Source organism: Scyliorhinus canicula, chromosome 9 (genome assembly GCF_902713615.1).
Source record: "Scyliorhinus canicula chromosome 9, sScyCan1.1, whole genome shotgun sequence".
Taxonomy (NCBI): domain Eukaryota; kingdom Metazoa; phylum Chordata; class Chondrichthyes; order Carcharhiniformes; family Scyliorhinidae; genus Scyliorhinus; species Scyliorhinus canicula.
The window spans coordinates 113,412,008-113,438,237 of NC_052154.1; the positions used below are offsets into that span (position 1 = coordinate 113,412,008).

Sequence of the window (26,230 nt, forward strand, 5' to 3'; positions counted from 1 at the left end):
CCCCTTAAGGCGAACTTTATTTTCTCAAGTCTGAGAAAGCCGGCCATGTCGCTAACCCAGATCTCTGATTTTGGGGTCTTCGAGTCCCTGCACGCTGGCAATATCCATCTCTGGGCTACCAAGGAGGCAAAGGCCGAGACGTCAACCTCTTCCACCCCCTGGACTCCCGGATCTTCCGACACTCCGAAAATCGCCACCTCTGGACTCAACACCGCTCTTGTTTTTAGCACCGTAGATGTGACCTCTGTAAACCCCTGCCAGAATCCCCTGAGCTTCGGACATGCCCAGAACATATGGACATGGTTTGCTGGCCCTCCCCCACACCTCACACACCTGTCCTCTATCACAAAAAACGTGCTCATCCGGGCCACCGTCACGTGTGCCCGGTGAACAACCTTGAATTGTATCAGGCTGAACCTGGCGCATGATGAGGATCTGTTGACTCTGCTCAAAGCATCCGGCCACAGACCTGCCTCTATCTCCACCATCCCCCAAGCTCCTCTTCCCATTTGCACTCTAGCTCCTCTATCTGAGTTACCTCCGACTCCATGAGTTCTTTATAGACATCCGAGATCTTCCCCTCTCCCACCCCCGTTCTAGCTACCCTGTCCTGTATTCCCTGTGGCGGTAGGAGCAGAAAGGTAAAAACCTGCCTTTGCAAAAAATCCCGTGTCTACAGATATCTAAGCCCATTCCCTCCCGGCAATTCAAATTTCTCCTCTAAATCCTCCAAACAGGGAAAGCTCCCATCTATGAATGAATCTCCCATCCTCTCGATCCCTGCTCTGCCATTTCCGAAACACCCCAACCAGCCTCCCCGAAACAAACCAATGATTGTTACAAATTGGAGCCCGGACCAATGCTCCCTCCACTCTCATATGCTTCCTCCACTGCCTCCAGACTCTCAGGGCTGCCACTACCACCGGGCTTGTGGAATACCGGGCCGGCGAGAACCGCATAATCTCCCCCATCCCCACTAAAGGGTCAGATAGATACAGGAGCAGGTCGTCAGAGTATAGCGAGACCCTGTGCTCTACCCCACACCCCCCGACCAATCCCTTCCAGTCCCTAGATGCTCTTAGCACCATCGCAAGTGACGCTATGGCCAAAGCAAACAGCAGTGGGGAGAGGGGACACCCTTGTCTTGTCCCTCGGTGCAGTTTAAAATAGCCCGACGTCAGCCAATTCGTTCGTACACTCTCCACCGGTCCAGAGTACGACAACCGAACACAATCAATGAAGCCCCGCCCAAACCCATACCACCCTAACACTTCCCACAAATAGTTCCACGCCACCCAGTCAAAGGCCTTTTCTGCGTCCATCGGGACCACTGCCTCTGAGGGCATCATGATCACATTTAAGAGCCTTCTAACGTTGGCCGTTAGCTTCCTGCCCTTAACAAACCACGTCTGGTCTTCCCCATCACCTCCGGGACACAATATTCTATCCTTGAGGCCACGATTTTAGCCAACAGTTTGGCATCGACATTCAATAGGGAGATTGGCCTGTATGACCCGCATAGCTCTGGGTCCTTCTCCCGCTTCAGGATCAGTGAGACCCAGGCCTGTGACATTGTTGGGGGAAGAACACCCCGTTCCCTTGCCTCATTAAATGCCCACGCCAGCAGCCGGCCCATATCTCAGAGGACTTTTTGTAAAATTCCACTGGGTAGCCGTCCAGTCCCGGGGCCTTGCCCGACTGCATGGCCTCCAGCCCCTCTACTATTTCTTCACTCCCGATCAGGGCTCCCAATCCCTCCACCAATCCTTCCTCCACCTTCGGAAACGTCAACTCACCAAAAAACTGCCTCATCCCCTCCACCCCAGCTGGGGGTTCCGACTCATACAGTCGATTGTAAAATTCCTTAAACACCAGTTCACCCCTTTTGGGTCCAAGACCGTGTTCCCTCCTCTGTCCTTCACTCTTCCTATCTCCCTGACCGCCTCCCTTTTCCTTAGCTGGTGTGCAAGCATCCTACTGGCCTTCTCTCCATACTCTTATATCGCCCACCTCGCCTTCCTCAACTGCTCCATCGCTTTCTCTGTAGACAACAGACCATCTGTAGCTTCTGCCACTCCTTCAATAACCCTACCTCCGGGGCCTCCGAATATCTCCTGCTTACCTTCCGCATTTCCCCAACCACCTTATCTATCTCTGCTCACTCCACCTTCTCCCTATGGGCCCCGTAACGATATTAGCTTTCCCAAACCATTACTCTCGAGACTTCCCCCGTGTCATTTATTTCCAGGTTGTTCTGGATGGACTCCCTCATACGCTCGCACACTCCCTCGTCCGCTAACAGTCCTACGTCCAATCTCCATTGCGGGCGCTAACCACCCTCCTTGCTCACCCGTAGATCCACCCAATGTGGGGCATGGTCCAACACAGCAATCGCCGAATACTCTGTATCAACCACCCATGCCAGTAAAGCCCTGTTCAGGATTTTTAAAAAATAAATAAAAAATAATCGATCTGGGAGTATACTTTGTGGACATGGGAAAAGAAAGAAAACTCCTTCGTTCTTGCCCGTCCGAACCTCCATGGGTCTACCCACCCCCATCTGTTCCATAAACCCCTTTAGTTCCTTCACCACTGCTGGCACCCTCCCTGTCTTTGACCTCGACCGGTCCAACCCTGGATCAATGACCGTATTAAAGCTCCCCCCAACCAATGATCAGCTTATGCGAGTCAAGGTCCGGGATCTTCCCTAACAAGCATCTCATAAACTCCGTGTCGTCCCAGTTTGGTGCATAAGTATTCACGAACACCACTGGCATCTCCTCCAGCTTCCCGCTCTCCATGATATACCGAACCCCCGCATCCGCAACTAGCAACTATATTACCCGTCTCAAATGACACCCACTAGAATCCAACCGAGAGTGAAATACTTGCCGGACCCACCTCAACCTCAATCTGGTCTGATCTATTACTCTCAGGGTGTCTCTTGTAGCATTGCCACGTCCGCTTTCAATCCCCTCAAGTGTACAAATACACAAGCCCTCTTAACCGGCCCATTCAGCCCTCTAACATTCCATGTGATCAGCCTGTCGGAGGCATCCCACCCCCCTGCCGATCAACTATTACCCTTCTTAGGCCAGCCTCCAGCTCGCGTCCCGTGCCTCCGCAGGCCCACCCTCGGGCACCCATCCTCCTCAGCCTCCCATTTGTCTCCCAACAATAATCCCTCCCCGGTCAGCAATTCCCCCCCTATTAACATCACAACAATCCCAACCCCCCCTCAACAAACCTATCACCTGCTCGACCCCCCCCACTGCGCTTCCGTGAGCTAGCCTGCCTAGCTAGCCTGATAGCCCCCACCCACGGCGCCCAACATCCTACCCACTATTGTTCTCCCTCTCCCCCCGCTCGAACATACAGATTCAAAACAGCAGTCCCCAAAGAAAAATAATCCAGCCACCATCCCCCCACAAGAACAAAGTTGACAGAATTGAGCAACGGCCCCAAAAATTGATACAGAAAGCACACCATGTACAGTTCAAAACAAAAATAACTTTTACAGAATCGATACAGCATTACTCGCCCCCAGAGTTCAGTGTCTTCAGTCACCTTCCAGTTTTTTATCTTTAACAAAGTCCATCGACTCGTCCGGCGATCCAGAATAACGCTCCTGCCCCTCATAGGTGACCCACAAACAATCTGGATGTAGCATTCCAAACTTCACCCTTTCTTGAAGGGGGCCGATTTTACTCTATTAAATCCCGCTCTTCTTTTGGCCAGTTCCGTATCCAGGTCCTGGTAGATGCGCAGCTCGCCATTTTCCAACTTGCAGCTCCGTGTCTGATTGGCCCAACGCAAAATCTGTTCCTTATCCAGGAACCGGTACAATCGCACCACCACCGCGCTCGGTGGCTCATTCACATGCGGCTTCCTCGCAAGCGCTTTATGCGCTCTATCCACTTCCAAGGGTCGAGCAAACACTCCATCACCCATTAACTTTTCAAGCATACTCGCCAAATATGGCCTCGCGTCCAAACCTTCACTGCCCTCCAGGAGGCCGGCAATCCTTAAGTTCTGTCTACGGGACCCATTCTCCAGGTCTTCCACCTTCTCCTGCAACCTTTTCTAGTGGTCCCTCATCAGCCCCATCTCTGCCTCCACTGCGATTAGCTGGTCCTCGTACTCGGCCACCTTCTCCTCCAGCTTCTGAATCGCCAGTCAGTGGGCATCTATCTCTGTTCCACCCGATCGATCAATGTCGTGATTGGGTCTAAACCTTCCTTCTTTTACTTGGCGAAACCCTTCTGAATGAATTTCACCAACTGTACCGTTGACCACTGAGCTGCCAAGCCAGGATCCTGCCATGTTTTCCTGTGCTGTAGGTTCTGCACGTGCCTTCTTTGCTTGGCTATTTATTCTTATAAGACCACTTCTGGTCCACGTCTCCATACACTGGTGGAGGATTCCTCCTCACTGTCTCACCCGCCACCGATTTTTCCAATAAAATTCCGAAAAAGTCGGGAGGAAAGGTGGAAAAGTTCCGTCACGAGCGGGAGCTACCAAATACGCGACCTTCTACTCCATGGCCGCCACCGGAAGTCCCTTCCCACCACCAACTGAACCAACACTTTCACGTATGTGTTGAACAGCGATAGGGCCTATATGACCCACATTCCAATGGGTCCTTCCCCTTTTTTTGTGTTAATGTGATCGTTGCCTGCGTCATCATCTCCGACAACTTCCCCTTCTCCACTGCCTCATTAAAACGCCCCCAAGAGATGTGGTGCCAGGTTGTCGCAAACTCCTTATAAAATTTTGCCGGTACCCATCAGATCCCAGGGCCTTCCCCGACTTCATACCCCTTATACTGTCCAATAGCTCCTTCTGCCCCAGACGCTCCTCTAACGCCTGCCTCTTTGATTCCAGCTGTGGAAACTCCAGTTCATCTAAGAACTGTCCCATGATCCCCTCCTCACCCCTGGGTCCGCCCTGGACAACTCTTTATAGTAATCCCGAAACACTTTGTTTATCTTCTCAGCTCTGACACCACATCCCGTGTCCCAGTCCGTATCTTCAAAATTTTCCTGGACGCGGCCTACCTCCCCAGCTGATGCGCTAACATTCGACTCTCCCCGTACTCATACTGCACCCCCCCTTGAGCTACACAGTGTCCTACCGCCCTGCCCGTTGTCAGCCTACCAAATTGCCTCTAATATTTTCCTCCTCGCCAATCTCTTTGTGGTGGGAACCCTCGAGTACTCCCTATCTACCTCCACTATCTTGTTCATTAGCCATTCATATTCCTCCCTCCTTTTCCTATCTGCATGAGCCTTGAACGAGATAATCTGCCCTTGGACCACTGCTTTTAGCGCTTCCCAAAAAGTGGCCACCGGCACCTCCCCGTTTTGGTTCAATTCTACATAATTTTTCATCACAACCCGCACTTTGTCACAAAACCCTCTATCTGACAACAACCCCGATCAAACCTCCACCCCGGCTTCTGCTCCTGTCTCAATCAAAGCCAAATCTTCAGCCAATGGGGTGCATGTTTCGAGATTACTATCCCCACATACTCGGCCCCCTCCACCCTGATCAAAATCTCCCGGCTCACCACAAAAAAGTCAATTCTGGAACATACCATGTACACATGCGAAAAAAAGGAATGCTCCTTTTCCCCAGGGTTCTTGAAGTATCATGGGTCCACCCTACCCATAAACCCACCCATTTGTTTCCTACCCATTGACCTGGGGCTCGATCTATGTACCCTCTACTATCGGACACTATTAAAATCTCCTCCCATAATCAACTGGTACATTGCCAAGTCCGGGATTGCTGCCAGCAACCCCCATCATAAAACCTACATCATCCAATTTCGGTGCATACACATTCATCAACACCACCAGCGTCCTACCCCACTCTCAGTCACATATCTCCCACCCGCGCCCATCGCTTCCTTTGTGCTCACAAACCCCGTTTTCTCACTCTTCAAAATTGCCACTCCCCACAGCTTTAAATCAAACCCCAATGGAAAACCCGACCCACCCACCCATTCCTTAGCCTAACCTGGCCCTTCACGCGAAGGTGCGTCTCCTGCAGAAAGACCACCTCCGCTTTCAAGCTCCTACGGTGCGCAAAGACCCGAGATCTTCTGACCAGTCCATTGAGTCCTCACACGTTCCATGTTATCAGCCTTATCTATGTACGACCACTCAGACCATGGCCGCCACCAGAAGTCCTACTAGTGAACCTTTTGAACACTTAAGCTCCAGCAGCAGAGGCAGGAGGCCTCAGAGGATCTGGCGACGGTGGTGGAGCCACTTAGGACGGTTATTGAGAGGGTGAAGCAGACGCTGGAGGTGCAGGGTCTGGCACACCAGAAGGTGGAGGAGTCGGTGGGTGAACAGGAGGACCGGATGGCCTCATTGGGAGGAAGAGATGGTGCTCGTGGCAGACAACCAGAAGAGGTTGAGGGAGAACCTGGAGGATCGTTCCAAGAAGTAGAATCTCCTGATTATGGGACTGCCTGACGGGATAGAGGGAACAAAGTATGTGCCGAATATGTTCGAGACGTTGGTGGGTGAGGGGGTCTTTGACCATCCCACGATTTAATCGAATCAAGGCTGCCCTCTAAAAGTGAAGTTTGGGGTGTTGCATTGTGCTCGTCTTGTGGTTTGCACACCAGAATCAAGTGTTTTATTTTGACACGCTGGAGGTGAATCAATTTATGAGACCATGTACTGGGAGGTGTGTGAGGACATTGAACTTTGGAGATGCTATTTTAGGAATTTGGGTCTGCATGCCGGGCTGATTGTTTTATTTAATGTGTCTGGGTGTGGAATGGGTAAGTGTGTTTTCCTGTTTTTGGGGAATTGAGGGTAAAGGGCAGCTGATGGGGAAAGGGGTTAGGTGACAGCTTCGAGTGGGGGGGGGGGGGGCCGCCATGCCAGCTGGTTGGCTAGTTAATGGGAGTGAAGTGGGGGGGGTCGATCTGTGGCAGATGTAGGGGGGTGTGGTTGGGTTTTCTTTTTCTTTGTTCATGGTGGGGGGAAGGGAGATGCTGACTTGGATGGAGTTGGTGCGACGTAGTTGGTTAAGGGGACATGGCGGCGGACATCTTGGGGAGGGCCCCAAGGGCGAGCGGGGCGTGGATCTGCGGAAGCTGGTTAAAGAGGAGATATACTGATCTGAGAGGGAGGGGCGGGGAGCCCGCCCACCCAACTAGGTTGATTATGAAAAATGAAAATTGCTTATTGTCACAAATAGGCTTCAAATGAAGTTACTGTGAAAAGCCCCTAGTAGCCACATTCCAGCGCCTGTTCGGGAAGGCTGGTTCAGGAATTGAACCGTGCTGCTGGCCTGGTCTGCTTTAAAAGCCAGCTCTTTAGCGCAGTGTGCTAAACCAGCCCCTATGTGGGACATTCCAGGTTTGAATGACCCAGTTAAAAGGTCTCATGGTTTTGTGTATTTAAGGGGCGTGAAGGCAGATGTTGTGTTTCTTCGGGAGATGCACTTGAAGTTGGGGGACCAGGTGGGACTGAGGAAGGGTTGGGTGGGTCAGGTGTTCCATTCAGGCTTGAATATTAAGACGAGGAGGGTGGCGGCTGGTCAACAAGGATGTGGCTTTTGAGGTGGGAAATATTGTAACTGGCTCTGGAGGTAGGTTTGTGATGGTGAGTGGGAAGCTGGAGGGGGATGCCGGTGGTGCTAGTTAATGTCTATGCTCCAAATCTGGACGATGTGGATTTTCTGAGGCAGGTTTTAGCAAAGACTCCGGACCTTGGCATGCAAGGGGCATTGATTTTAATAAGGTGCTGGGTTGGACCAGTTGTGCCCTAGGTCCTTGAAGGTTTTGGCAAGGACAAAGGAGCTGCAGGGGTTTAGAGAACATAAGGGAGGGACAGACCCTTGGCGGTTTGAGAGGCCAAGGGCGAAGGAGTTTTCGTATTTCTTGCACGTGCACCAGGTGTACTTCCAGATTGATTTCTTTGTCTTAGATAAGGCGCTGTTGGTGGATCGGAGTATTTGACAATTATGGTCTCTGACCACGCACTGCATTGGGTGGATTTGCGGATGGTGAAGGGGGAAGCTCAGCGGCCACAATAGAGGTGAGGTGTAGGGTTGTTGGCGGATAACGTGGTTTGTGAGAAGGTGAGGGCGGCCATTCGGAATTATGTGGCGCAGAATGGAGGGGGAGGTTTCTGCCTCCACCTTGTGAAAGGCGCTGAAGACAGTGTTAAGGAGGGAACTTGTATCGATTCGGGTGAAGAGGGAGTGGATGGAGCAGGCTGAGGTTGGTGGAGGTTATTCTCAGGCTAGATCAGAGATATTTGGTGGTGCCTGGGAAGGCATTACTAAAGGAGAGACAGAGGGTCCAGGTGAAGCTTGGGCTGGTTTCCACAGGAAAGGAATGGGGCGATTGCTTAGAGCCAGAGGGGCGGTATAGGAGTTTGGGGAAAAAAGTGAGCAGGATGCTTGTGCACCAGTTGAAGAAGAGAGAGAGCGAGAGAGCGCGAGAGAGAGAGAGAGAGCGCGAGAGAGAGAGAGAGAGCGCGAGAGAGAGCGCGAGAGAGAGAGAGAGAGAGAGAGAGAGAGAGAGAGAGAGAGAGAGAGAGAGAGAGAGAGAGAGAGAGAGAGAGAGAGAGAGAGCTACCACTCATTCTAAAGGAGGACGAGGACCCGGAGCAGTGTGAATCGGTCTCGTTGATGAATTTCGATGAAAAGTTATTGGCGAAGGTGCTGTATTTGTTCGAGGTGTTGGGGCAGTAGGGTTTTGTGGATTGAGTTCAGTTGCTGTTTAAGGCACCCAAGGCGAGTGTTCAGACAAAAGGGTCAGCTCGGATATTTGGGGTTGCACCGGGGATAAGGGAGAGGTGTCCACTCTCTCCGCTGCTTTTTGGCCTGGTGATTGAGCCGCTGGCAATGGCGCTTCTGTTTTTGAGGGAGTGGAGGGGTATTGAGCGGGGTGGGGGTTGAGCACCTTTGTACGCGGATGATCTCCTGCTGTATATTTCGGATCCAGTCGGGAGCTTTGATAGTTATCATAAGGATTTGAAGGGAGTGTGGCTGCTTTTTGGGATACAAGCTTAATGTGGGGAAAAGCGAGGCATTCCCAATTAATGCACGGGAACAGGAAAGGAGGTTGGGTGAATTGCCGCTTCGGTTGGTGGGGGCGAGATTTTGCTACTTTGAGATGCAGGCAGCGTGGAGTTGGGCCCAGCTGCATAAACTGAACTTGGGGCGGCTGGTGCAAAGGTTAGGAAATGGCCAATGGAGGAGCAGTCAGTTTGGGACGGACGGAAGCGGCCTCGAGTACGGGGGCTAGTCCAAAGTTTTTCAAACTCAGGGTCGTGACCCGCAGGGAGGGTCGCGGAGCGATATGTTTTGGCGTTCCTGATCGTGGGAAGAAGTCCCCAATGGCCGCGAGCAGCTTTTAAGGATATCGGCCGCGGGCAGTCCATAATTGGTTGCGGCGTTTGAGGGGGCGGAAGGCTGGGCTGTGTGCTGGTCACCATGTACCCGCAGGGGTTGGGGACAGGGGCTGACCGGTGGAGCTTCACTCTTGTGCTCGTGCAGAGAGTGCTACTCGTCTCGTCCCCCACCACCAATGGGCAGAATGCAACCTGCGGCTCCGTGGCCACTTTGTTCAAAGGCTGGCACAACGTCTGCTTGCACTCCCAGGACGTGAAGTACTTGTTGGGAAGTTGCCAACAGTCTGTGACTGGGGTGAATGCAGCTACTGGACAATGAGAGGGAAGCCAGACCTGGTTCGTTGGCGAGGAATACTGATCAACCGAGGTCAGTCAATACGCTGACACATGTCAACACTGGAAGAAACCTACAATCATCACTTTATGTCACCACTCTCTGGAAACCAGGAAGTTAGTGCTTTTGGTGAGAATGGAGAAGGAGATGACTTGGATGTTTGGATAATGCAATACAGCGGAAGCAGTGAGAAACATTGTGACATTGTATGACAAGTTACTTCATCTTGTCTAAAGTCATAGTTTGTAAAGTAAACTTAAGATTGTACTTTTTTTCCTATGCTTGTTTAAATTTCTAAAGAAATGGGAATATATTGAAAACAAAGTATATGTGTAAATGTAAGGATGTGCCTGGTCAACTGAAATTGATTTAATTTTCGGTAGTAAAATGTCATAAACTTGGAAAAATCAGCCACTGGAAATAAAGTTTCAAAATAAAAAAGTGGCCAGCCTTTAAATATGAACGATTGAGTCTTTCCGCAGAGGCAGCGGCAGAAAGACGGTCACGCGCCCAGCACGTACACTGACCCCACGCTCCTACACATCCATGCTTTGGGCGCAAAATCATAGTGGAGCGATTTCTCCATCTTGTAGCTGCCAGCAAGCAAGTAACAGGAGTGTGTGAAGAACTGAAGGTGGATTGTTTTTAATAAGGAAGAGAGGGCCCGAGACACAAACAGGCCAGGATCTCACAATTGAATCTGCTGGAGAGCGCTTCGCAGGAGAGTCCGTGGCAGGACTAAGCAATGCTGGGTGTGAGCTGTTCCAGAGCTCCAGGGCCTCCTGTGAACAAATAATTAAGAAGAAACCGAAATCGGGAACAAAACAGTAGAAAGATGATTTCTTGAGGTATGATTTTAATTTGTAGCTATCCGAGATGGCCACCTGCAAAGGACCATGGGAATTATGGCCAACCCAGGACTCAGACAGATACAGAGCTTCTGTGTATTTGAAACAAAGGTAGCAAGACCTGATCGAAACCCCCGCTCGTTTGCATTTTAATGGTCCGTTCCCCAGAATAGGACTCCAATCAAGAAACCGGTACAGCCACAGTCTGATCGGCGCCACTTCCTTTACTCAGAGAGCCCAACTGCCGAGGTCAATGACGGCTAAGGACCCGCCCAGCCATCAAGGCACCCGCCCCTTTATTGGCCAAAATCGAAGACAGTGATCAGAGCCCGGTCGAACTATTGGGTCCAAGATCAAGGACCGCCCCAAAGAGCGAAAAATCCCAGACGGATAAAAGGGGACACAGCCACGTGTTCTGTCTCTTTTAGGCCCGGCCTGTGCCAGCCAATTGTAGCAGGAACAGCCAGCCAAGTTCAAGACCAACGATCGCTACCTGACGGATGAGCCCAGCAGAGACAGAGCCATTTCTTCAAACCAGCCACGCGAGATCAAGATAAAGGCCTTATCCATCTGCACAGTCATGTCGAAGTAATCCTTGTGTGTGTAAATAAACCATCTTTTGAACTGACTAACTGGTGGTGTGGCCATTTGACAGATATAAGGGAAACACTTGTGGTTCACCAAGGCAAATATAAATACCCACAGTAATGGTGACACTGTTGGGCTATAACATCATATCATAAAGAGCAACAAATTGTGCCAGTGAAATTCAGGGTGCAAAGCCCATGTGTCTTATATCCAGGGAAATACAGGCAAATTAAAGTTTAAAACCCTCAAATCTTCAAAGGCATTTGAAGACTGAGCATGGCAAGTTCGAGGACAAACCTCTTCATTATTGTCAAAGGATGCAGCGAGAAGTTAAATTGTCAGCTGAAGTCCTTTGCAAAAATGTAACATTGAATTACAAAGCAAGTGAGATCGTGAGGACCAAGCAGGCTCACCTGCCACATCAAAGGAAAGCAATAATGGTGTGTCACTATGGTGGGCCGGCATGGGTCGCGAACGTTGGCCAGCGTGGGTCCCAAAGATCCGCCGCTTGGTAAAAGTGGGTCTCGGGAAAGAAAGTTTGAAAAACACAGATCTAGTCTGAGGGCACTGTTGTTGTTGTTGCCACTTCCTTTCTCGCTGGTCAGGTACTCCAAGAGCCCGGTGGTGGTATCAGCACTGGGGGTTAGAAAACAGTTTCGGCAGCATTTTGGATTGGAAGGCATGTTGCTGTGGATGCCGGTTTGCGATAATCATAGATTTGTGCTGGCGGGGTTGCTTGCAAGGCTCCAGGATGGCAGCAGGTTGGGATAGAATATTTTAGAGATTTGTTTGCGGGAGGGAAGTCTGCAGACCTGGAGGACGTGAAGGGGGCATATCAGTTGCCGAAGGGGAATGGGTTCAAATATCTGCAGGTTAGGAACTTCATGAGGAAGGAGGTACCATTGTTTCCGATGCTGCTGCCCCGGTGCCGCAGGATAAGCTTCTGAAATGGAAGGTGACAGTGTTGTGGACATGAATGGGGGGTTGATGAAGAGGGAGAGTGCTCCCGTGGAGGAGGTACGGTGTAAGTGGGAGGAGATTTTGTGTGGGGCATTGGGGGCCAGAGTATGGAATGAAGCTCTGTGGAGGGTGAATGGGTCCTCGTCATGTGCAAGACTCAGGCTTATCCAATTAAAAATGGTGCACAGAGCTTACATGACAGCGTGCATGAGTCAGTTCTTACTGGAGTGGAGGAAGGATAGGTTCAGGCGGTGTGTTGGGGAGTGGATTGGGGGGGGGGGGGGGGTTGCGCGCGGTGAATCATGTGCATATGTTCTGAGCATGTCCGAAGTTGAGGGGTTTTGAAGGGATTTTCAGACGTTATGTCAAAGATTTTGGGGATAGAGGTAGAGTATGGAGGTGCCGATATTTGGAGTGTCGGAGGATCCGGGAATCCAGGTGGGGAGAGGTCGACGTGTTGATCTTTGCCTCCCCGATAGCCCGGAGACAGATTCTGTTGTGTCGGCGGGTCTCGGAGCCACTGAAGGCTGGGATATGGGTGAGCGATCTGGCAGAGTTCCGGCATTTGGAAAAGACTAAGTTCGCCATTGGGGTGCGGAGGAAGGGTTCACCTCGAGGTGGGAACTATTCATTCACTTCTTTAAGGAGGATTGAGTCATCAGCGGGAGGTATTTGTTTTATTTTCCGTTTGGGTGTGCTGGATGAAAAACTGGAAAGGAGGGGCGGGTGCCGAGGTGAACGGGGGGGGGGGGGGGTTGCTTCCTGCTGCTGCCATTGGCTTGTGTATTTCTTGGTTATGTTTATATTGAAAATGCCTTCGACAAAATGTTTTCCAAAACAAAGTAATGGTGACCATGGAACCATTTCAGATGGCTGTAAAATTCCATCTGATTCACTATTGCCCTGAAGGAAAGGAAATGTGCCATTCCTTACCTGTCTGGCCTACATGTAACTCCAGACCCACAGCGATGTTAACTGTCCTCTGAAATGGCCTAGCAAGTGGCTCAATTCAAGTGCAACGAAGGATGGATAACAAATACTGGGCCTGGCCAGTGACACCCACAACACATGGAAAAATAAAAAAACTCCCAGAATTGTTGTGGCATCACACAAGTGGTCAATACCCCTGTGTGTTTAGGTGTCAGGCCATTGGATGACTGACAATCTGTTATTAGAATTTTAAAATAATAAATTGCCAAATACAGACATCATTGAGAGTTGGAGTCCACTATAAATCTTGCACCAATTGCACAACAGCCTGAAGCAAACTAGTAGTTGCTACCCAACCTTTTTAATCAGAATCTACTGCACCTCTTATTTGTTGCTAATGAAGCCCATGCTTATGACAGATTTATACATGAGGGGAGCAATTCTGGAAGTAGAATACAAGCTGGGATTGCGACTGGTCTCATAGGCCGATATGGTGTCGAGAGTGGTTGTATGGGTGGCAGGGAATGTTTGGCGTACAGCTGAGCCGAGCTGCAAATTCAATTTAATCTTGGTTGAATCTGCAAGCCTGGACCTGGCTTTAGCACAAGGCAAGATTGTGGTTTAAAATCAGCAAGATTGTGGTCCGTGTAGGTGTATTGCATCTTGGTAGAAGTTGATGATGGATTACGGGTCTCAGAAGTCAGTAAATGGGGATGATGGTTTGGGTAATTTGAGGTCAGTGTAGCAGGTCTGGGGCTGTATGCAATGGACATCGTGTTGATAGTTTCAAAATCAATAGTTTTAGTGTGCCGACCATTTTTGTAGTCTGAATCAACACGTTTCTTAGCATGATAAACTAACATGGTCAGAAGCCATTTTGAACTAATCTAGATGACATTTTAAAACTAAACCAGTTACTACATTATTGGAAACAGTCAGATTAGTCAAATAAAGAGATTTACTTGTGAGACAATTAAAGAGCAAGTAGTTAATCACTAGGTGTACTAGGAATGCAAATGATAACCTGCAATCCATGTTTTTATGTTTTAGAAATACACACAACTATCATACCATAGCCATAAATCATGGAAATCATCAAAGGGTGTCTTCCTAGCCAGACTGGGAAGATAAGGTGTGCGGTTTTCAAAATCTTTAGGACCATGACAAGCGACATTAGGTTGGGTAATGAATAAGGCCTGATTCAGGTTGTCTTTAGTAAGCCTTTGTATTAAGATATCAGGAGATGCTAGCAGGTGTCAGGAGCCAATTATAAATCAGCAGACAGTAGGTTAACCAATTATTGTTGAATTCTTAGGCTCACTCAAGATAAGAGGCATAGCTTTTTTTTAAAATTCATTTACGGTATGTGGGCATCACTGGTTAGGCCAGCATTTATTGCCCATCCCGAAAGGAAGGCACTGAGCTAAATATAAGACAAAGTGTGCATATTGGCTAGAACCAATGGGGTTAACTCATCTCATTATTAACAAATTATAGACCAATTAGGTATTTCCAAATACTTGGCTAAGATGGTCTTACAAAATATTTTTAGTATAAAAAAACGTTTTGAAAAGCCATTTTTGTTAGCATGTTATCCGCGTTTTGGGCTATCACTGATACCTTTGATCAACCAAGGAAAGTTGTGAGACGTCTATTTAATTAATAATCAAATAATCTTTATTGTAACAAGTAGGCTTACATAGACACTGCCATGAAGTTCCTGTGAAAATCACCTAGTCGCCACACTACGGTGACTGTTCGGGTACACAGAGGGAGAATTCAAAATGTCCAATTCACCTAACAAGCACATGTTTCATAAGAACATAAGAACTAGGAGCAGGAGTAGGCCATCTGGCCCCTCGAGCCTGCTCCGCCATTCAATGAGATCATGGCTGATCTTTTGTGGACTCAGCTCCACTTTCCGGCCGGAACACCATAACCCTTAATCCCTTTATACTTCAAAAAACTATCTATCTTTACCTTAAAAACATTTAATGAAAGAGCCTCAACTGCTTCACTGGGCAAGGAATTCCATAGATTCACAACCCTTTGGGTGAAGAAGTTCCTCCTAAACTCAGTCCTAAATCTACTCCCCGTTATTTTAAGGCTATGTCCCCTAGTTCTAGTTTCACCCGCCAGTGGAAACAACCTGCCCGCATCTATCCTATCTATTCCCTTCATAATTTTTAATGTTTCTATAAGATCCCCCCTCATCCTTCTAAATTCCAACGAGTACAGTCCCAGTCTACTCAACCAATCCTCATAATCCAACCCCTTCAACTCTGGGATTAACGCATGTCCTTTCTCAAGTAAGGAGACCAAAACTGAACACAATACTCCAGGTGTGGCCTCACTAACACCGTATACAATTGCAACATAACCTCCCTAGTCTTAAACTCCATCCCTCTAGCAATGAAGGACAAAATTCCATTTGCCTTCTTAATCACCTGTTGCACCTGTAAACCAACTTTCTGTGACTCATGCACTAGCACACCCAGGTCTCTCTGTAGAGCGGCATGCTTTAATATTTTATCGTTTAAATAATAATCCCGTTTGCTGTTATTCCTACCAAAATGGATAACCTCACATTTGTCAACATTGTATTCCATCTGCCAGGCCCTAGCCCATTCACTTAACCTATCCAAATCCCTCTGCAGACATCCAGTATCCTCTGCACTTTTCGCTTTACCACTCATCTTAGTGTCATCTGCAAACTTGGACACATTGCCCTTGGTTCCATCATCTATGTAAATTGTGAACAATTGTGGGCCCAACACGGATCCCTAAGGGACACCATTAGCTACTGATTGCCAACCAGAGAAACACCCATTAATCCCCACTCTTTGCTTTCTATTAATTAACCAATCCTCTATCCATGCTACTACTTTACCCTTAATGCCATGCATCTTTATCTTATGCAGCAACCTTTTGTGCGGCACCTTGTCAAAGGCTTTCTGGAAATCCAGATATACCACATCCATTGGCTCCCCGTTATCTACTGCACTGGTAATGTCCTCAAGAAATTCCACTAAATTAGTTAGGCACGACCTGCCCTTTATGAACCCATGCTGCGTCTGCCCAATGGGACAATTTCTATCCAGATGCCTCGCTATTTCTTCCTTGATGATAGATTCCAGCATTTTCCCTACTACCGAAGTTAAGCTCACTGGCCTATAATTTCCTGCTCTCTGCCTACCTCCTTTTTTAAACAGTGGTGTCACGCTTGCTAATTTCCAATCTGCCGGGACCACCCCAGAGTCTAGTGAATTTTGGTAAATCATCATTAGTGCATCTGCAATTTCCCTAGCCATTTCTTTTAGCACTCTGGGATGCATTCCATCAGGGCCAGGAGACTTGTCTATCTTTAGCCCCATTAGCTTGCCCATCACTACCTCCTTAGTGATAACAATCCTCTCATGGTCCTCACCTGCCATAGCCTCATTTCTATCAGTCGCTGGCATGTTATTTGTGTCTTCCACTGTGAAGACCGAACCAAAAACCCTGTTCAGTTCCTCAGCCATTTCCTCATCTCCCATTATTAAAACTCCCTTCTCATCCTCTAAAGGACCAATATTTACCGTAGCCACTCTTTTTTGTTTTATATATTTGTAAAAACTTTTGCTGTCTGTTTTTATATTCTGAGCAAGTTTACTTTCATACTCTATCTTGCTCTTCTTTATAGCTTTTTTAGTAGCTTTCTGTAGCCCCCTAAAGATTTCCCAGTCCTCTAGTCTCCCACCAATCTTTGCCACTTTATATGCTTTTTCCTTCAATTTGATACTCTCCCTTATTTCCTTAGATACCCACGGTCGATTTTCCCTCTTTCTACCATCCTTCCTTTTTGTTGGTATAAACCTTTGCTGAGCACTGTGAAAAATCGCTTGGAAGGTTCTCCACTGTTCCTCAACTGTTCCACCATAAAGTCTTTGCTCCCAGTCTACCTTAGCTAGTTCTTCTCTCATCCCATTGTAATCTCCTTTGTTTAAACACAAAACACTAGTATTTGATTTTACTTTCTCACCCTCCATCTGTATTTTACATTCCACCATATTGTGATCGCTCCTTCCGAGAGGATCCCTAACTATGAGATCATGAATCAATCCTGTCTCATTACACAGGACAAGATCTAGGACCGCTTGTTCCCTCGTAGGTTCCATTACATACTGTTCTAGGAAACTATCGCGGATACATTCTATAAACTCCTCCTCAAGGTTGCCTTGACCGACCTGGTTAAACCAATCGACATGTAGATTAAAATCCCCCATCATAACTGCTGTACCATTTCTACATGCATAAGTTATTTCTTGGTTTATTGCCTGCCCCACCATAACGTTACTATTTGGTGGCCGATAGACTACTCCTATCAGTGACTTTTTCGCCTTACTATTCTTGATTTCCACCCAAATGGATTCAACCTTATCCTCCATAGCGCCGATGCCATCCCTTACTATTGCCCGGATGTCATCCTTAAATAACAAAGCAACGCCACCTCCCTTACCATCCACTCTGTCCTTCCGAATAGTTTGATACCCTCGGATATTTAACTCCCAGTCGTGACCATCCTTTAACCATGTTTCAGTGATGACCACTAAATCATAGTCATTCACGATGATTTGTGCCATCAACTCATTTACTTTATTCCGAATACTACGAGCATTCAGGTAAAGTACATTTATGTTGGTTTTTCTACCTCTGTTTTGAATCTTAACATCCCCAGTTTTATTCCTTTTAGTATTACTGGGCCTATTCACTGAGCTCCCCTCCGTCACTGTACCGGGCAGCACGGTAGCATGGTGGTTAGCATAAATGCTTCACAGCTCCAGGGTCCCAGGTTCGGTTCCCGGCTGGGTCACTGTCTGTGCGGAGTCTGCACGTCCTCCCCGTGTGTGCGTGGGTTTCCTCCGGTTGCTCCGGTTTCCTCCCACAGTCCAAAGATGTGCGGGTTAGGTGGATTGGCTATGCTAAATTGCCCAGAGTGTTAGTGTCCTAAAAAAAAAAGTAAGGCTGGGGGGGTGGGGTTGTTGGGTTACGGGTATAGGGTGGATACGTGGGTTTGAGTAGGGTGATCATTGCTCAGCACAACATCGAGGGCCAAAGGGCCTGTTCTGTGCTGTACTGTTTTATGTTCTATGTACCTTGTACTGTCGCCCTTTTTGATTTTGGACTATGTCTTCTCTGCCTTGCACTTTTACCCTTACTTCTTTTTGCTTCTGTCCCTGTTTTACTACCTTCCAACTTCCTGCATCGGTTCCCATCCCCCTGCCACATTAGTTTAAACCCTCCCCAACAGCTCAAGCAAAGACCCCCCCTAGGACATCGGTTCCAGTCCTGCCCAGGTGCAAACCGTCCGGTTTGTACTGGTCCCACCTCCCCCAGAACCGGTCCCAATGCCCCAGGAATTTGAATCCCTCCCTCTTGCACCATCTCACGAGCCACGCATTCATCCTATCTATCCTGACATTCCTACTCTGACTAGCTCTTGGCACTGGTAGCAATCCTGAGATTACTACCTTTGAGGTCCTACTTTTTAGTTTAACTCCTAACTCCCTGAATTCCACTTGTAGTACCTAATCCCATTTTTTACCTATATCGTTGGTGCCTATGTGCACCACGACAGCTGGCTGTTCCCCCCCCCCCCCCCCCCCAGAATGTCCTGCAGCCGCTCCGAGACATCCTTGACCCTTGCACCAGGGAGGCAACATACCATCCTGGAGTCTCGATTGCGTCCACAGAACCGCCTGTCTATTCCCCTTACGATCGAGTCCCCTATCACCATAGCCCTGCCATTTTTCTTCCTGCCCTGCTGTGCAGCAGAGCCAGCCACGGTGCCATGAACCTTGCTGCTGCCTTCCTCTGGTGAGCCATCTCCCCCAACAGTATCCAAAGCGGTATATCTGTTTTGCAGGGAGATGACCGCAGGGGACACCTGCACTGCCTTCCTACTCTTGCTCTGTCTTTTGGTCACCCATTTGCTATCTCCCTCAGTAACTTTCACCTGCGGTGTGACCAACTCGCTAAACGTGCTATCCACGACCTCCTCAGCATCGCGGATGCTCCAAAGTGAGTCCATCCGCAGCTCCAAAGCCGTCAAGCGGTCTAACAGGAGCTGCAACTGAACACACTTCTTGCACGTGAAAGAGCCAGGGACAGTGGAAGAGCTCCCACATCGCACACGAGGAGCATGACACGGGTCTGGGATCTCCTGCCATGTCTTAAACCTTAGGTAAACTACAATTTCAAAATAAAAATAAATAAATTAGACAATGAAAAGAAAAACTACTTACCAGGGTTAAAAAGCACTACCGAAAAAGCACCTTCTCACTCTGCACTCAATTAGCTCACTGCACCAAATTACCAAGTTGCAATTCCCACTCTGGATGTGCCTCACTCCGGATGTGTCTCCTTGAAAAGCGCAAGCTTACTGAGTACGCTTTCTGTCTGTCTTTCATGCAGACCTCAGCTAACCGATGAATCAAAATACCTAAACTTCAAAGAGAAGAATACAATGTGCCCTTTGTGCCCCTAAACTGGCCTCAGGTGACTGACAGATAACTGCCTCTCAGCAATTAGGGTGGGGGCAGCTTCAACCAATCAGACACTAAGCTACACACTGCACTTTTAACTGAAAAACAGCAGAATTAGATTTTCCACTTACCTTTCCTGATTACCTCACTGCACCAAATTACCAAGTTGCAATTCCCACTCTGGATGTGCTTACTCCGGATGTGTCTCCTTGAAAAGCGCAAGCTTACTGAGTGCGCTTTCTCTCTGTCTTTTTCAGGACTTGTGGGAGGAAACCGGGTGAGGAAATTGGAGCACCCAGAAGAAACCGACGCAGACAAAAGGAGAACATGCAGACTTTGCACAGACAGTGACCGGGAATCGAACCCGTGCTGTGAAGCAACCGTGCTAACCACTGTGCTACCGTGCCACCCTCTTTGCCTTCTTGCTGTTAATTACTGTTAGTTGAAACTTTATCTTTTTACTTTTCTACATTATAATGATTAATACATTTTTTGAATTTACCATTTTAAGTGTTAATTCTTGCCAGGTGGTGACGTCTTGGGAGAACAAGATGATTCTATTCACAATTGGAGATTTATTAAACAACCTGTACCCCATAAATCAACTCAGAATATGTGTGGGAAGGAATGTCCAGAGATTTCTCTCATTAGGTCAGTTATGAACAGCTCATGCAGGGTCCATTAGATGAGAGCTCTGGCAATTAGGTGGTAATTCAGTATTTGCACAAGGATGAGAGCTCAGTATATAGAATTATCTCTGCTCAATCACTGCCATTACTAACCTGTTTTTAAGTCATTATCACACTCTGTCGGCCAGGTTTTTTCATCCAGAGGAGAGAGTTTGAGTTGTCCAAGTGCATTGGAAGTATCATCTGCCACCACATCATCTTGTAAATCCACCAACAGATCAGTTGTTGCCATAGTTGGTTATTTCACCTAAACAAATTGTAAAAGTGGATTACAAAAATGATTTGCTGACCAAATCTGGAACAAAGCTGAGGTTTTATTCTGTGGTGAGTAATTCAGGACAACCAATTTACAAATAACTAGATTTAAAATGGAAATTGAATTCCCTTGCCTGGAGGTTAAAGGCCAATTGACAGCGGACCGTGCGTTCCCAAGTTTGATCACTAACAAGTAACCCTGTGCATGAGTGACGGCACACACACAGTTTTGAGAACTCTGTCCATTCCTGCAGCCTGTTCTCACTTACTTTGCACAATTGTACGTGATGAGTATTTGGATAAGGCAACTGGAAAATTGGCTGTGTCCACACAATCACATGCCAACAAGTCGAATAACCTTCAGGAGACACATGGAGGCAGCCAGATTGGGCCATGCCTAAGGGAAGTGTGATGTTATTCTGTGAAAAGTGAAAGCTGGAAATCAGTTGGAACTGAGAATGATATGCTGATTTTAGGCCTTAGGGACTGGACCTTTCACTGCAGATTTGTTTCAGCTTTCGAAACAAGGTGTTTATTGTGGTGAAGTTTTTGCTTAAATGCAAGCTGTAGTGCAATCTTCCTATAACTGAGATGTTGCGCGCTCCATTGTTTTTACACTGGAATATGAATAGAATAGTGCGCATATCTGTGTCTGCCAAGAAACAGTGTGGAGATAGGAAGCAGTAAAGAAAAATACTGGCAAACATCAGGGGTAGTTTGTCACATTCATAATCCAGGAATCAAACTCAAGATAAACACCTTTATGATCAACTGTACATTACATTATGTATACTAGAAAGGTGACCCCTCCCTTACTAAATGCATGTGACCATACGCACGGTTCAACAGCGAGATCCAGAAGGCTATTCAATTGTCGGCATCACAGCCATGGCCATTGTCTACATATCCACTGGGTATCCACTGGGTGGTGATTAACAAGGGAAGTGACCAAATCTGCCTTTCTCGACCCAACCCACTGTGGCTGAAATCAACCAGCTCAACAAAGGACTGGGAAAGCTCCTGCCTACGGGGCTCTGAAACAGTCATCCCTAAAGGAGCCTCGGTTCAACATTCCTATAATTGCCATTCTGGCAACATGGACAACACTATTGTAAAAGAGACAACGTGTGATTGTGGAGTGTGTAAACTTTGCGCACAAAGCAATGAATTAAAGATGCATTGGATCCAAGCTACACTTTATGCCTGCGCACAGCAACAAGTTACACATCAACTGGACTGCTTCTTCAACGTGACAGGGCCTGGTTCACTCAACTGATTCTTGAGATGAGGGGGTTATCCTAGGAAGAAATGTCAGACTGGCTGGGCCTGCATTCATTGGAATTTAGAAGAATGAGAGGTGATCTCATTAAAGCATGCAAGATCCTGAGGGGACTTGACAGGGTGGTTGCTGAGAGATTTCAATTTTAAAATAAGGGGTCACCCATTTAAGAGGGTGAGGAGGAGAATTGTTTTTCTCTCAGAGGGTTGAGTGACTTTGGAACCCTCTTCTCCAGAGAGCGGCACAGGTGTAGCCACCTGGGGTGGCCACGTCCCGATTACAAAATGGACACTTTGCAAAGAATGCAGGGAAAATGGACAATACTGAGAAAGCAAGCAGGTGCAAGGTTTGCCTGTTGATTGGAGCTGTAGCTCCCAGACAAGACTGATACTGCAAAGCAATTACCATACTAATGAGCCATCTGCGGGGACAAAAGAGTAACATTTAGGAAAATGATACTAAAGCAGACACCCCGGCGCCAGAGGAGACTAGAACAAAGCAGGCCAACGGTCACCTAGGACACGCCCAGCAATCAGGGCAGCCACCCCTTTATTGGAGGAAATTGATACCAATGATCAAGATACGGTCCAATTAATTGGGACCAAGTTCAAGGCCCGCCCAAAAGCGTGCAAAGCCCCCTTTGGGTATAAGAAGAAGCCCCCAAGAGAGAATCGCTCTCTTGGCCTTGGCTCTCAGCGAGGAGAGACCTGCCTAGCAGCTGCACCAGAACAAGTCAGTCCAAAGTCAACGCACGCTACGAGACAGACGCTCCTAACTACTATTCCGTACCAGCTCAACCCCAGCAGCCTCAGAACCAGACAACGGCCATTGTTCCTCTGACTGAGTGGGCGCCCGAAGCTAAGTATAGGCTTTAGTAGTAGTGATAGTTTAGTTGGTAGAGTTTTGTGCATGAGTATATTTGACTGTGTGTGTAAATAAATGTGCACTGATTTCGAACTTACTAACTGGTGTATCGAGTCTTTGATCAGTATTCGGTTTTGAGCCTTGTGGCGGTATCGAAAGATACCTGGCGACTCTTGAGTAAACATAATTAGAATTAAGGAAGGCGACTATATTAACCGCCATAAACAGAGCCAATTAAAGAGAGAACACAACGAGCAACACAGGAAGGGCCATCGAATATTTTCAAGGCTGAGTTAGATAGATTATTGATTTACAAAGGAGCTAAAGAGTAAGAATGAAATGGAGTTAATGAGCCCATGATCTCACTAAATGGCAGAGCAGGATGGAGGGGCTGAATGGTCCACTCTTGGTCCTACTTTGGCATGCATCTGTTCTGGATCTCAACCACCCACATTGTGAGCAGCTGCCTGCAATCCTACCCCTCCCAGCACTGTTTGGAAAGTGCTGAAACTGTTCATTCATTTCCGAATTGTTCAAATACTGCTCGGAAAATTTATTTTTCGAACAGAAAAGAAACAGAGCTGAGTGAGACCAGAGAATCACAGCTAGTATAACACTGTCAATCACTGTCTATATACATATATTCTAAAACACATGCATTGCACTGTCTGTATTCTGATCTGTTCCATGTTATTATATCAGGAAGTGAGGAACATGGGTTAAAGGCAGGAATTCTAAAGTTGGGAGTTTCAACTTAAAAGTGCACAACAGGTGTTTGTTGGGGATTGTGATGTTTTGCCGATGTATGTTCGGGGAGGGGGGGAGGGGGGGGGGGGGGGGGGTTTGGACAATAGGGGCAGGATGCTTGGCACCATGGGCGGGGGCTACCAGACTAACTGGGCAGGCTAGCTGACGGAAGTGGTTGTAGGGGTTGGCAGCGGCGAGGGGGGCACCCCAACCAGGCTGACGTGAGAGGGCTGAATGGCCCAGTCAAGAGGGCTCACGTGTTTGCGCATTTGAGGAGGTTGAAGGCACAGATGTCAATGCTACAAGAGACACACCTGAGGGCAGTGGTCAGACTAGACTGAGGAAGGAGTGGGGCGGGCAGGTATTTCACTCGGGGCTAGACTCTAAAGCTAGGAGGGGGGGTTGCGATCGTGATCAAAAAGTGGGTGTCATTTGAGGTAGGGAATACAGTGGCGGACTCGGGGGGGTAGGTATATCATGGTCAGTGGGAAGCTGGAGGGGATGCCAGTAGTATCAGTGAATATTTACGCACCAAATTAATAATAATAATCACCACTTATTGTTACAAGTAGGCTTCAATGAAGTTACTGTGAAAAGCCCCTAGTAGCCACATTCTGGTGCCTGTTCAGGGAGGCCGGTACAGGAATTGAACCTGCGCTTCTGGCATTGTTCTGTATTGCAAGCCAGCTATTTAGCCCACTGTGCTAAACCAGCCCCTTGGGACGATGCAGAGCTAATGAGGCGGGTGTTCGGGAACATCCCGGACCTGGGCTCGCATAAGCTTATCATTGGGGGGGGGGGGGGGGGGGGAGAGAGAGAGAAGAGAGAAGAGGAGAGATCGGACAAGTTCAAGGACAGGGAGGGTGCCAGCCATGGCGAAAGAGCTATAGGGGTTTATGGACCAGTTGGGGGTTAGACCCGTGGAGTTTCGGACGGCCACGAGCGAAGGAGTTTTCATTTTTTCCCACGTGCACAAAGTGTACTCCCGGACTGGTTTTTTTTTCATTTTAAACAGGACTTTACTGGTGGGGGTGGTGGATACTGAGTATTCAGCGATTGTTGTGTTGGATCATACCCCACACTGGGGTGAACTGGGGGGGGGGGGGCTTCGGCAGCAGCAGTATGGGAAGTGCTGAAGGCGGTGATGGGGGGGGCTAATTTCGATACAGGCTCATAAGGAGAAGGTAGAGCGGGTAGAGATGGATAGGCTGGTGAGCTGCAGATGGTGTTTGGTCTGCTATCCACAGGAAAGGCGGTGGGGCAGTTGATGAAGGAGAGGGGGGCGTTAGACGAGTATTGTCACAAGTAGGCTTCAATGAAGTTACTGTGAAAAGCCGCTAGTAGCCACATTCTGGCGCCTGTTCAGAGAGGCCGGTACAGGAATTGAACCCGCGCTGCTGGCATTGTTCTGTATTACAAGCCAGCTATTTAGCCCACTCCCAGGGGTTGGGAGCCCCGATCGGGATTGTAGAAGTAATAGAGGGATTGGAGGCCATGCAATTGGGCAAGGCTCCGGGACCAAACGGCTACCCTGTGGAATTCTAGAAGTTCTCTAGGATTCTGGGCCCGCTGCTGGTGAGGACATTTAATGAGGCAAGGGAGCGAGGTGTCCTTCCCTCAACAATGTTGCAGGCTTCGATATCATTGATCCTGAAGCAGGAGAAGGACTCAGAGCAATATGGGTCATACAGACCAATCTCCCTATCGATGCCAAATTGCTGGCCAAAATTTTGGCCTCAAGGATAGAGGACTGTGTTCCGGATGTGATAGGAGAAGACCAGATGGGGTTTGCTAAAGGCAGGCAGCTAGCGACCAACGTTAGAAGGCTCCTAAATGTGATCATGATGCCCTCCGAGGGGAGGGAGGCGGAGGTAGTGGTCGCTATGGATGCGGAAAAGGTCTTCGACCAGGTGGAATGGAATTATTTGTGGGAGGTCCTGGGGTGGTTTGTGTTTGGGCAGAGCTTATTGACTGGGTTTGGTTGCTATACCAGGCATTGGTGGCGAGTGTGCGGACGAATCGGCTGAGTTTGGACTACTTTAAATTGCACCGAGGGACAAGGCAAGGATGCCTCTCCCCCCCCCCCCCCCCCCACTGTTGTTTGCCTTGGCCATACAGCCATTGGCAATGGCTGAGTGCGTCAAAGGACTGGAAGGGGCTGGTCCGGGGCGGGATGGAGTACAGGTTCTCATTATATGCAGGCGACCTACTCCTGTTTATTTCTGACCCATTAGGGAGGATGGGGGAGAATATGCAGATTTTAGGGGAATTTGGCCAGTTCTCGGATTACAAATTGAATATGGATATAAGGGAGTTGTTTGCGATCCAGGCGAGGGAGCAGGAGAGGAGACTGGGGGAACTGCCGTTCAGAGTGGTGGGAGGGAGTTTCCGTTATTTAGGAATTCAGGTGGCACGGAGATGGGAGCAGTTACATAAATTAAATTTGACCCGACTAGTGGAACAAATGAAGGAGGACTTTTGGAGGTGGGACATGCTCCCATTGTCTCTAGCGGGGAGAATACAGACCGTAAAAATGATGGTCCTCCGAGGTTTCTGTTTGCTTTCCAGTGCCTCCCTATTTTCAAACCAGAAGCCTTTTTTAAGCGAGTGAATAGAATGATCCCTGGTTTTGTGTGGGAAGCTAGATGGGGGTTTTTGGGATGGCAGAGAGCAGGGATTGAGGTGCTGGGCTTTCTATTTATTGATGGGAGCTTTCCATGTTTAGAGGATTTGGAGGTGGAGTTTGAATTGCCGGGAGGGAATGGGTTTCGATATCTGCAGATAAGGGATTTTGTGCGAAGGCAGGTTGCGACCGTTCCGCTTCTA

At 48.3% G+C, this 26,230-nt stretch overlaps 1 protein-coding gene across 2 annotated transcripts in view; it reads right to left on the reverse strand.

Moving 5' to 3' along the window:
- Positions 1-26,230, reverse strand: part of arhgap1 (Rho GTPase activating protein 1) — an 88,857-nt gene that overhangs the window by 52,812 nt on the left and 9,815 nt on the right. For both annotated transcript variants that reach the window (XM_038807419.1, XM_038807418.1), the window contains exon 2: positions 20,353-20,506. In XM_038807419.1, coding sequence (XP_038663347.1) covers positions 20,353-20,491 — 139 coding nt within the window. In that variant the 5' untranslated portion in view covers positions 20,492-20,506. The remainder of the gene's footprint in view (positions 1-20,352; positions 20,507-26,230) is intronic.